Source organism: Trichoderma gamsii (genome assembly GCF_001481775.2).
Source record: "Trichoderma gamsii strain T6085 chromosome Unknown Scaffold_29.2, whole genome shotgun sequence".
In the NCBI taxonomy this organism is placed as follows: Eukaryota; Fungi; Ascomycota; class Sordariomycetes; order Hypocreales; family Hypocreaceae; genus Trichoderma; species Trichoderma gamsii.
Genome location: NW_020171366.1, coordinates 13,658 through 26,123, shown reverse-complemented (window position 1 = coordinate 26,123; position 12,466 = coordinate 13,658). Strand labels below are relative to the sequence as shown.

The 12,466-nt window shown below is 50.7% G+C and overlaps 4 protein-coding genes across 4 annotated transcripts; 2 read left to right on the top strand and 2 right to left on the bottom strand.

Moving 5' to 3' along the window:
• Positions 1-1,837: 1,837 nt before the first annotated feature.
• Positions 1,838-4,957, top strand: TGAM01_v207614 (hypothetical protein; the record flags this gene model as incomplete). The annotated part of the gene is made up of 1 exon (XM_018805106.1): positions 1,838-4,957. The coding sequence occupies one exon, from the start codon at positions 1,838-1,840 to the stop codon at positions 4,955-4,957; it is 3,120 nt and encodes a 1,039-aa protein (XP_018661556.1).
• A 1,116-nt stretch (positions 4,958-6,073) lies between these two features.
• Positions 6,074-7,061, bottom strand: TGAM01_v207613 (hypothetical protein; the record flags this gene model as incomplete). The annotated part of the gene is made up of 6 exons (XM_024550131.1): positions 6,074-6,342; positions 6,410-6,475; positions 6,598-6,735; positions 6,806-6,907; positions 6,980-6,985; positions 7,052-7,061. The coding sequence occupies 6 exons, from the start codon at positions 7,059-7,061 to the stop codon at positions 6,074-6,076; spliced, it is 591 nt and encodes a 196-aa protein (XP_024405096.1).
• A 404-nt stretch (positions 7,062-7,465) lies between these two features.
• On the top strand, positions 7,466-8,289 carry TGAM01_v207612 (endoplasmic reticulum vesicle protein 25; the record flags this gene model as incomplete). The annotated part of the gene is made up of 2 exons (XM_018805104.2): positions 7,466-7,684; positions 7,753-8,289. 2 exons carry the CDS (start codon positions 7,466-7,468, stop codon positions 8,287-8,289), a joined length of 756 nt encoding a protein of 251 aa, XP_018661554.2.
• A 1,142-nt stretch (positions 8,290-9,431) lies between these two features.
• On the bottom strand, positions 9,432-11,190 carry TGAM01_v207611 (hypothetical protein; the record flags this gene model as incomplete). The annotated part of the gene is made up of 4 exons (XM_018805103.1): positions 9,432-9,873; positions 9,932-10,100; positions 10,178-11,026; positions 11,103-11,190. The coding sequence occupies 4 exons, from the start codon at positions 11,188-11,190 to the stop codon at positions 9,432-9,434; spliced, it is 1,548 nt and encodes a 515-aa protein (XP_018661553.1).
• Between the last annotated feature and the right edge of the window lie 1,276 nt (positions 11,191-12,466).

Genomic DNA, 12,466 nt, shown 5'->3' with positions numbered 1-12,466 from the left:
CAGCCAGGGCACCTCATTTGGTGGTGATTATCGGAAGGATTTCTGGAATGGGAACGAGGGTGCTATATATAGCAAGAAACAGAGCCTGCTTTCGGCATCTCGTTGATTTAGTACCTTTGTGAAGTATGATCACTGTAGAAGAGAGATTTGGATACCTAGACGCGACTGACGGGAACCACTTTCGGTTACACAGTCATGCTAGGCTCGCGCCGATGCGGATAGGATGGTGGAAATGGTGCTCGATAGCGTGGTGGTGACTCTTAGACGGGACCTAGACTGTATGAGCAACAGTACCGAGTTAAATACCTCTCTCTAACTGCTATATGAGCACATGACGCGAGGAAAAGAAAGGAAACTTAGTAGAGCTTTGTTTTAGAGCAAGAAAAGATATGTCGAGAAGGAAAGAAAAAGGATGATGTGGGTTTTCGCTTTCACAAAGGTGCAGCAACTGAAACGCTGCCAGGCAGGTGATGATAAGTAGCAGGTGCTAAAAGTGTATGCGAAACACGATGGGTGGAATCGAGGCTGCAGGTTCGAGGGGATTTCTGGTAGTAAGCTTCAAGTGGCATAAGAGGGAAATAATCCTGTCTTTTCATATCTCCTTGCCTTACTGTGCGCTTCTTTCACGTTTTGTTGTTGAAACAGTGCATGTTACAACGAGACTCTCCGTATCAATGCCTTCAATCCATCCATAACTCCATGCCACTAAGGACTTGACAGCTAGCGCCTCTAGTTCAGGGCCCATTTGCTGGATTGAAAGATGTGGCGCTCAGCCCGAGTATAGTTCTGGGGAATAGCATGTAATGGCCGCAGCTCTTTTATGACTTATCTCGTGCTTGGAGCGATCTTTGGCGTCCGGCTAAACGGCGATGAAGCGTAAAGAAACAAAGAACTGGCCAGCTGTTTAGATACGCTGGTACGTTAGTAGATACTCGGCACAGCACCTACAGCAGATCTGCCTGCCAGCCCCGCCTGGACGTCTCCCCATTCTGCCTCTTGCATATTGTTCCATCTTTCGTTCTCCAGCTCAGCTCTCGCTCTTCTTCCCTCTCGCCTCTCTGCCTCACTCCACATCTGACGAATCGCATCCGTCATGTCCCATCGGCCGATCGTCGCCGTGCCACCCCCTGCATCGTGAACCTGGCGATTGCTCAAGGCCCTGCTGCTGCCGCTGCATTTCGATTCGGGGCGAGCCTTGGATCAAGGCTGGCGACTACTCGGGGCTCGCAGCTGCTAGGTGTCTGTCTCACCAACCAGTCGCTGTTCGTCTTCTCGCCTGTCCTCTCTTCCTCTTTTCCTCCATCCTCTCTTCGCCTTCTCTTTTTTGTTTTGTTTTCGCTCGCTCGTTGTTCCCGCTCCCAACATCCAATCATCACCTCATCAGCGTCTCACCCGCTGCCTCGGCGCTGCACAGATTATCTCCAGGGATCGCTCGACGCAAACTTGGCAGGTTTTCCCTCCTGCTTACGCACTGCCGTGCTTGACGTCGCTCTGTTCTGCTTTGCTTGCTTGCTTGCTTTTGCTCCCTCGTCTCAGATTGGCTGTGTAATTTTTTTTTTTCTTTCTTTCTTCTATTTTTGGGTGCCCAGCAGACGCTGTCTCGCTCGTCAGGCTCGCCATCCAGTAACGACTGGCTATCCCACCTCACTCGACCACTGGAACCACCCACCAATTGCATGAAGCCATCGAGCTCAGGCACCGTCCACTCGTCCACCATCATGCAAAGCGGCCCCTGTCTCAACCTCGCCGCCGCCACGTAGCTCGCGAACATCCTACTAGTGGCAGCCTGCGCTTCTCCTGCTCGTTTGGAGCGTGCAACAACCTCACTATTGCCATGATGGCGGCGCCAGCTCCAAGAAATCGCAGCGCTGCCGCTGAGCCTGCGGCACCGCGCCAGTTCAAGAAGCACAGGGTGCTGCCTCGGCCGGTGATTGATCAGGCGCACGACGGCTCCAGGCGCAAGGCGCATCTAACTAGCGGAACGCTGGCGCCCAGAAGTTCGACGCCTCACCCGATGCTAAGCTCAACGCCTCGCCCCGTTATGAGCTCCCAGCCCTTGAAGCCCCAGCTCAGAAGAATAGGCACCGGGCCCGATCTGCCTCCAACGCCACCCGCGCTGTCAAACGCATCCTCCAGCGGCCAGTCCGCCACGCCATCGAGTCCGACGAGCACAGAGAACAGCATTGGGCTGCCGCATGTCGTCGCGAACCGACCGCCGGCCACGCCCCCCGACCAGCGCGGCCCCCCGACGCCAGAAGTCACCCCGCCGCATCCCGCAAACGTCGCCAAGATGCAGCGCCCGAGCGTCAGGGGTCGTATGGCTTCGGAAAGCACTAATGGGCCGTCGTCAAGGGCCGAGTCCTTCATCACCGCTCGCGAGGAACCGACCTCTTCAGAAGATGAGGGTGGGAGACCAGCTGGCTGGCCTCGCCGAGTTTCTACGACTTCGCAAATCACCATCACTCGTTCTGATAAGACCAATGTTGCCTATGAGGCACGACCAACGACTCCTGCAGATAGGATGGCAACGAAGGATGTGGCGCCAGAGGGAGAGGATCAGACACCAAAAGCGAAAGGCAAAGGAGCTGGATCTGTTGGCACACAGAACCCTACTGTTGAAGCTGTACATCCGCAGGATGCCCATGTGATGACGCCACAGAAGCACCAGCATCAACGCCGATCGCCGGGAGTGCCACGTCCAATCCTACACCATGATCGCGATCCCGTCGTCAAGGATAAAGAGTCCATTGCTCCTACAGATGCGACGCAAGCTGTGCGCAAAATGCAACTTCAAGAGGCCGCACCTGTAACCTCATCCTCGAAGAGACACGACGATCAAAAGCCCGTCCAGCTGGCTCACCCACAAGTAGAAGCTACAGCAAAGCGAAATGCACGGCCGCTAAGCACGTCTAGCCAGTCGACTGTTGTCGAAGTACTTTTAGTAGATGAACGTCCGAAAAGACAAAGAGCTCTGCGTCATATGCGAAAGCAAAGTACGTTGAGAGATGTTACTGATAACAGGGAAGATGCTGGCTCGGTTGTCAAGAGCGAAGACACAAATGAGACCCAAAAAGCTCCAGAAGCTGCACAAAATTTGAAACCAGAAACCTATGATCGCGAGAGCCATGTGTCCACTGTGACATATTCGACAAACAGATCTATATCTAGCAGAAGCGCGAGACAGGAGATATGGCGAAGTGGCGCTATTCCGGTAGTTATAGTGCCCAGCCGACGATCTTCTAGGGGTCCCAAGAGCAAGGAGCCTTCTCTTCGATCGACGTCTAGTAGGCATTCGGACAAGGCAAAGAGCACAAAGAGCACTCACTCTGCGCCTGCTCCGGATCCCGCGCCCTCTAGGAGCTCTGGCCCTGTCTTTGAGCGACCTGGTCGCCGGAGTCGAGCATTTTCCGAATCTGATGGCTCTGTCAGGACAATTGACTTTCCTCCAGTGATTCCCGCGCGATCTTCGTCGCTCTCTGCTCCGACTAGTCGAAACGTTTCCAGAGCTGGATCAGTCAAAGCTGGATCAATTACAGCTGGATCAATCAAAGCTGGGTCAATTAAAGCTGATTCAATTAAAGCTGGATCGATCAATACTAGCAGTGTCAAAGTTCACTGCACCTCGATTGAGCAACAGTCCGACCGCCATTTGAGCCAGGAAGTGCACGTTATCTGCCCCAGCACGCCTTCATTAGAACCATTGACCCCTACTTCCCCGGAAATGAAAAATTTGGGGAGGGAAGAGACCTTTGACAGCCTTGGCTTTAGACAACACGACGACGTGTTGTCTGTAAAAAGGATTCCACTGCGAAACACTCCGTTCTCAGTTGCATCAATGGAGACGTGTGCAACAGCTCCAGAGCTCTCAGAAGCTCTTGCTGTCCACATGTTTCCCCATCAAAACTCATCGGTCCTCATGGTTGATCATTCGAATCGACCATCAGAGGTTCTCATGGCGAAGCGGATGTCCAGTCCATCTATACTTATGGCGAACTCTGAAGAGATGATACCCGTCACCCCTCCTCGGAAAAGATTCTCATCACTCGAGGTGGATTCTCCTTTGCGCAACCCGCGAGCTCCTCCCCAGCCGCCAAAACAGCCACCTGAACACCCGCCTGCGATCAATTTTATTCCTGCTACGCCGTCGGGAATGACACCTGCGGCTGAACGACTCATCCTTCAAGGAAATTACTTTGAGTCGCTGAAAGAAAAACCTCCCCGGCGACCTTCTATCGTTAGAAGAGCGCTCAGCCGACGTCGCCATTCGATAGCCTATGTGCCAAGCTCGAGAGGAGGCTTTCTTGCGAGAACATTTTCCATGTCGCGCAGGAACCGTGACGATAGCGACATTTCTCTTTATAAAGACAATGATAAGCCGAGCGAGGAGGACAAGCTCCATCCAAATTGGCGCCCGCAGTGGATTAGTGACACAGACTCCGAGCCCATGGATGATGACGACTACGAAAATGACGATTACGATGATCGCTATGAGCGTGATGATGAAGTCTATCGATACCCTCCTGTGGATAATCGTCCGCGTAGACGGACAACGAGCTTCAGCCAAAAAGTGAAGCAGACATTTACAATTCTGCCATCACGAGAGTATCACGTTGATGACGTGCATGGACCTCAACGACGTACAATTCGACGAACTTCCAGCGGAAATTTGCGGATCGTACGCCGCGTCAGTATTGGATCACTGAGGCAACGTCCAGGCCGAAGTGGAAACGAGAGACATACTGTGAACGGAGAACCTCGCACACGCTTCTGGCGAAACAGTAACACTGGCCGAAGCAGTACACGGCGGTTTTCTATTGGGGGCAAATTGGAAGATATTCAGAGCATTCCTCACAAGATAAGCGAGAGAAGGCGTGAGAAACGATCACAGAGACTCAGACAGATGATTAGCGGACCGAAAGTAGTCCGAGACGGTGTTGGCGAAGTCATCAGACGCTAACCAGGTGGTTCGATATGTCACCACTCGTCGATTTCGAACCTTTTCATGAAACAAATGCCTTTGCTTTTTGCTGCTACCTTTTTTTCCTTTTTTTTTTATATGCAATGCGAGCAAGATTTATGACAAAAGATGAAGGAATGAATTTTTCTTTAAGATATGATGAGGATATCGTGGGTAGAATGCCGGCATATTGCGTTACGATTTCTTTTCCTCTTGTTCTATTTCTCTTTCTTGGCAACGACATGATGATTCGACGACTGAAGGATGGATTCTCGCAAACTCGTCCTCACTTTCTATTTCTTCTTCCTCAAGTGGACAACGACGATTATGGAGTGCTTGCTTTTCATTCGAGCTTCAACTCCACCTCTTTTAATTTGCTCTTATTAAAGTGCCATCTGCCTGGTAGTACAGGGCTGCGCTTTTTAAGATTTAATTTTCTTCATCCTTTCTTTTGCTACGTTGCTGGCCATGTCGCTGGCCATATTGCGTGCCTTGCATGAAAAAAAAAAACACGAATTTGCAAAGAATTTAGGAGGCTTTGGTGGCTGGCTATATATTGCTTTTTTTCCTTTTCTTCAAGAATATGACGCGAACTGGGAACGAGTGAAGTGGCCCGATATTTGATTACTTTACTTTCTGCTTTTTCTGCCCCTTTCTCCTTTTTTGTTACTGCTGCTTAGCTGTATTATAGAAGAAATGGGTGGCGAGAGATTTGACTAATGCGATGCTTTTTTACTTTCCCACCCTTTTTCTTTGGTTGACGAAATAACGGTTTTTGTATGCATTATGTACATTTCGAGACTTAGAACGAATGAATGGAATGAGATGTATTTTTTGTTTCTACAAATGAAAAGAGTCAAATATAAACGTTTGCCTAATTTCCGTGAGATTGTTAGGCTGTGCATGTACATTTGATACCAGTATTTTTCTACTGAATAGCTATCATGTATTCTGATGGCTCCCCATCTTCACTCTATTTAAACTGGTGGATATGCTTTTATTTAAAAGCAAGAAATAAAATAACACCCAAAAATCGCAAAAACACCCCAAAGCGCCAGTTATTACCCGTGATTTCATATCATACGTGGATATATAGCATTCTCCAGCCACAATGCATCACCGCCTGTCCTGTCCAGGAGCAGGAGGTCCGCCAGCGGGGAAACCAGGCGGCAAGCCTCCGGGTCCGGGAGGAGGGAAGGCGTGCTGTCCCGGCGCAGGCATGCCGGGGAAGTTTGGCGGGGGGAGACCAGGTGCGCCGGGAGCGCCTGGGGGAGGGAAGGGAAGGCCGCCCGGGGGAGGAAATGGGAGGCCGTTGGGAGGAGGCATCGGAGGCATTCCGTTGGGGCCCGGGGGAAAAGGAGGCATGCCGCGACCACCAGGAGGAGCTGTGAAGTCTGAGGGTTAGATAGTGACGTGACGAGAGGCTTTGGATATCAGGGGGGTTGAACGTACGCGGGAGACCTTGGGGGAACTGTCCGGGGGGAGCTCCGGGCATGCCTGGGAAGGGCGGAGGGACACCTAGGAAGCAAGCATCGTTAGCCTCCATTACACACATCATTCACAATTCTTCTCAGCTATCTATTCTACGTCATAGGTTCAGAGAAGTAGGTGCGCCGAGAAAAGACCATCGTATAGCTTACCACCAGGGAATCCAAACGGCGGGAATGCGTGGCCGGGTTGGTTCTGAAGAAGCATCGGGTTCGCATGGGCCTGGCCCTCGGCGGCGTAGGAAGAGGTGATGGAGTCGATGACGGACTGGGCCTTTTCGTGGCCAATTTCTAGAAGAATCCCCAAGGTCAGTCAGCCAGTCATCAATGGGGAGAAAGGAGGTTGAAGACGGTGACGAACGTTGGTAGTAGTCTACCACGTTGCGCAAGTGGTTTCGGCCGCTGTTGTGTGCCTTGCGCACTGACATGGAGTCGTGCGTGAGGTAGACATCGCAGTAATCGCCTGTGAATCCGTGGTTAGTTGGGAAACAGATGTGGTGACATGAGCCTGAGCGCGTCGGTTTTGGCAGCTTACAGAAGACTATGGGATCAGATTGCATTAGTTTTGTGTAAATCAACTAGGAGCGGGGGATGTAATTGTGCTTACACTTGGGCATCGTGGCTAGATTTCGCGAACAAGAACAAATATATCAAGAAAAGGTTGAAGAGTGATGTGCTTTGTATCAACAGGAACAGGCGTTGGCGCCAAGGCTGCGACATCCAAAAAGTCGACGAGGCTGCTGCCGCCCCACACGTGATGCCAAACCAAATAGCCCCCTCTGATTGGCCCCCCTCGCCTCTCCCCCTGTCATTGCACCAAGTCAAGCCACACCACCAGCAGCTTTGGCCGAACGCGACACCTTTACCTTTTTGCGGGCTTGGCTTATACTTTGGAACACATGCTTGTTTTCTCCCCCCAATTCCGGCCTCTGATTGGACTCGACGACTGAAATTCTATTTTCTTTGATTTTAGACCTCTGAGCGAATTCTCAATTCCAAAAAGGTTAATAGAAACCGGCCAATGGCGCTCAAGGCCCTCTCGCCCATGCGCTGGCTCTGCGGCCTGCTGCTGCTCGTCAGCGCCGCCAACGCCCTCAAGTTCGACCTGCTCGCCCACCCCGGCGGCGAGAGCCTCAAGAAGGAGAGATGCATCCGCAACTTTGTGGGCAGCGACACGCTGGTGGTTGTGACGTCGACGGTGGACGGCTACAAGGGCGACGGCATGCTGGTCAACATTCATGTATGTGCTTGAAATCGAGGAGAGGCGGGGGGTTTGAATTGAGCTTCACTAACATTGACTATCACTAGGTCCGTGATGCCATTGGCAACGAATACGGCCGAGCCAAGGACGTTGCGGGCGAGTCCCGAATCGTCTTCACCTCCCACGCCGACGCCGCCTTTGACGTCTGCTTCGAGAACCTGTTCAGTGGCAGTATGTTGTCCCATCTCCCTTGTTTTACTACACCATTTTTCGAGAGTATCTACTTCAAGCCGTTCACTAACACATCATCTCTTCTCCCAGACACCAAACCCCGACAGAACCTCCGCGTCGTCGAGCTCGACATCGACATTGGCGCCGACGCAAAGGACTGGTCCGCCATCCAAGCCACCGAGAAACTCAAGCCCGTCGAGGCCGAGCTGCGCCGCATCGAGGAGCTGACCGGCGAAGTCGTCCGCGAGATGGAGTACCTCCGCTCGCGCGAGCAGAAGCTGCGCGACACAAACGAGAGCACAAACAACCGTGTCAAGTGGTTCGGCGTCGGCACCACCTGGCTGCTGGTCATCCTGTGGGCGTGGCAGATTATGTACCTGCGGGCGTACTTCCGCTCAAAGCACTTGATTTAGAGGGCCTTATATCGACACAAGCTTTGGTTGGGGGGGGGATATAGATTGGGGAGAAGAAGAAGCAGGAACGTGTGAAATAGAGAAGAGGGGGTTCTATTGCGAGATAACGCCTTGGAGCGTCGTTATTACACGGCTCGTCTCCATGTAGCGTATATGAAATAAAATTTGGGAGAAAAGGGGTTACATGAGGATGGTGGTAGGCGCTAGCGTTTGCAATATCATGATGTATGAACCATCGAGATGAAGAAGGTTTTTGCGTTAAAGGGAAAAATACATAGGAGGAAACGAGGGGAACCTGTTTTTTTCAGATCTAATAAAAGGAAAATTAGAATCACATATTTGATCCCGTCCATGCACTCCCGTGGCTCACTTTCACTCAGTGTGCTCCGTATCACTTAGTTACACAATTACGGACCACAGAACAACATTCATAGAGGACAAATTCAAACCATAGTCACTACCAAGTTCTCATTTACTACGGGGGAAAAAAAAATAAAGGTAGAAGACACTTTCTTCCTAAATCTCTTCTCTCTTCGCCTCTCATTTCCATTTCATGCTACCATAGTATCTTCATCTACCTTTTCCCCCCAGCTAAGCCCCATCCCATCCGCTTGTCCCTTTTTTCCAATCAAATCGGTATAAACAACTTTTCCCTTTCTCACCAAAGGAGAGGGAAAACAAAGATAGAGCCCGCCTGCCAATCTAGCACGCAAGAAAAAAAAAAGAAAAGAACCCAAAAGAATTTAATTAAATCTAGTCCTCCTCACCAATCAAACGCAACCAGCCAATCAAACCCAGTCCGCCAAACGAGAGAAGAAGAGAAAAGATGGTTGGGAAGTAGAAAAAAAAAAGGCCGGAAAATGTATCAAATCAAAACCGAGCGCCTCGCCGTCTCGTCTCGTCTCATCATCAGTATGTCTCGTTAAAAAATAAATAATGCAAAAGAAACGGAAAAAAAGAGTCCAAGTTGCAGCTTCGCTTGCAAGGAACTTGGGAAGATGTAGGGAGGTAGAATCGAGGGTATCATGAGCAAAGGAAGGCATTTCATGAGGAGCCAAGAAGAAGAAGGAATAAAGAAAAGATGATTAGATTTTCTTTCCGCCTCCTTCTTCTTTTGTTTTCAAACTTTTTCTCAAACCACATCATCCCCCTCCTTCAGGCAGTATGCTGCTCAAACTCCTCAGCACCATCATGATGGGCATATCTTTAGTTCCCACGCTCTTTCTCTCCCTCTCCTCCCGCTCCCGTAATCTCACAGAACTTAGGCTCAGCACTCTGTCGGCTTCCTTGCCCGCTACCTTGACTCGCTGTTCCAGCTTATGTACGCTGTCTGTTAATTGATCGACTTCGAATTCGAGGGACGATTGGATGTGCCGTAATCGTGCTTGTGTTTGTGATCGTATGCTGGCAAAGGTATTTGTTTCATCAACAAGAAAGCCTCTGATTTGACCTTCATCGGGGTCTAACAAGTCAAAATCGGGCAATGCGATTGTCTCTGCTTCTTTTTCCTGTGGCGTGAATAGAGGTGGCTGGTCGGGTACTGGTTTCCGTATGGCTAGCCACGCTTTCTTTTCTTCTTGTAATCTGGGTCGAGTCAGCTTATAGTCGTACCATATAGCTCAATGCATCTCCAATGACTTACCTCTTCACTTTCGCTTCCAAAGTAGCCAGCTTCTCGTCCAGCTCAATGTTTCTAGGATTCGGCCTCAATATGACTGGTGCTTTGGGCACCTTCTCTTCTCTATTGAACCAATCTGAAAACTCTGATCTCGACGAAAAGTCTTTAAGCAGCTGATCTTGAATTGCACGGGCTAGCATAAAATTCTCGGTTAGCAAAGTCAGAACAACCACAAGCAGCGTATCCCATTCAATGATGAGAAATCCTCACCTCCAAGAACTGCGCCAGAATTCAGTGTCCCCCGCGGCTTAGCTGACAGCGCCCGCTCGCCACACCATATCAACAGCTGCTTCATCCGTCGCGGCTCCAGCAAATCCGCCTCGATATGCTTGTAAAACGCAGCAGTGCTGACTTCGCGATGGGGAATCGCCGTCTGCCCGCTCTCAATTAATGAGCTTGCTCTTCGTCCACGAGACCCCAGACTGCTTCTGCGGCTGCCACTGGTTCCCCCTTTTTTGCGCATTTCTTTGTTGCGGTTGATTATTGGCGTGTCGCTCATTGGTAGCTTAATTTTAGTTGGCTCAGTCGATGTCTCGTGTACTGGCGAATCCACTATCGAAGCGTCTTCCTCAAGCTCTTCCTCCTGTATGACGGGTGGTGGTTGTGCTTTTGATTTCGCCGTCTTTTTGCCACGGCCCTGACTGCTCGATGAGCCTTTTGTCCGTGGCGGAGGAGGCGCCTGCTGCTGCTCTTCCGGTGCCGCATCGTCGCTTGATAATCGTGAGCTTTTTCTCGTCCCTCTTTTCGATACCTTCGCAGGCGGTTCATCCTGGATCGCGTCATTGGACGACGCTTTTCGCCGTGAAGAGGACGCCTTCTTTGCCGCTGTTGTCGCCTTCGAAGCCTTCTGCGCCGCGATCAGCTCCACATCCTCATCATCATCACGAGCTGACGCTCTCGCCGACCGATTTTTCGCCGCGACGCTCGCTGCCGATGGTGGCCTCCCTCTTCCCGATTTCCTCACAGGAAGAGCTACCGGCTCTGGCGGCTCTTCGGTGGTTTTCGCCTTTTTGGATTTCCGCACAAATTGAAAATCGTCGTCCTGTTCGTATTCGGCGGCTGCTCGTCTGGTCAGCTTTTCTTCCTCTTTTCTTCCTCCCCCGCTTTCTGCTTCAAATGACAGGGCCCAACAAACCCGGCTGGCGCTTTGATCGGCGCGCTGGCTGGTCGTTCATGCTAAGAAGTTCCAGCGGCTGTCGAATGGTGGTAATGAGAGTCGTCATGGATGGCTTCTTCGGAAGCTCCTCTTGGTGGATCGCATGAGAGATTGACAGGCTGCCGTCGCGAATTGCAGGTTTCTGCGCCCCAAATACAGCAGCACACAAAAATCCAATCGCCGTTGAAGAGAGGTTTAAAAGTTGTCGCGTGTTTACTGATGAGGCGGTCGAAGATTGGGGGTTTTTTCAGCCTTGTCGCGTCAAGTGCCTGCGCGCGTGTTTCGCTCGTTTGTCCACCGCATCCACCTGCGGCGCAATCGCTGATGGATTTCCCCGCCTAAATAATGCCCAGTTCTGTAGGATCCGGTCTGTATCGATGCTGCGTATGCGCCGCTCCGTCTTTGCCGGACGGAGATGGGAAACTGTTCTCGTCGAGTGACCGCCAAAGTGTTCTTTCTTTTGCATTGACAGTGTTTACTTTTAGGAGCATGCGGGAGGACGCTTTTCCAAAGTCGGCGCTAGTCCTGTTTCGGACGGACACCACCCCACCCCCTCGGTCTCATCATGGCGACGGCTGATTGGCTGGCTGCAGGAGCTTTAGCTGAGCAACTGAACCAGAGACATTCGGCTGCGCTAAAGCCAAAGCCTGACTGACGTCTCAACTCCAACAGAGAGCTATCGTGGGAACGTAGATAGCTTCAACGCCGGAGTAAAGTCAAAGATACTAGTTTCAAGCGCAACAATATGTTCACATAATCCTCCAAGACTATTTCCATTGTATCATAAAACTTCATCTAACATGTCAATGGCCTGCATATTTCTGTACAACAGCAAAGTTCTTTCCGAAAGTAACTTTTAGGTTCATGAAGAGCAAACAATTAACATCAATGCGACGCAATTCCATTTTTAATCGTTCTCCTACTGGTCTACCTCATAGAGCTCGCTAAGCAATCAAGTAGCTTCCGTTTTTCTTCTAAGCTACGAGAATACCTGAAATTCAAACCGTCAAACACCGAGTATCTCACTCCCCCTCGAGAGTACACCACCCAAACGCCTTCAAAAGTCAAATTCAAGCCCCGTCCAGTCCCAACACCTTTTGATGTGTGTATACCTTGCCTTGCCACTATTTACGTACATTGTAAAGTAATACCGGGGAAGAGAGATATATGAAAGGAAGAACCCGGGGATGGAACAGCCCCGGAAATGGTCAAGGCACTGCCTACACCCACAGATGGTGCGGGAAGGACCAAAATAAACAAGGAATAATAAGGAAAGAAAAGGCAAGTCTTTCAAAAGGGGAAAAAAAAAGGGAAGAAAGAAAGAACAATATCCCCGAAAACGA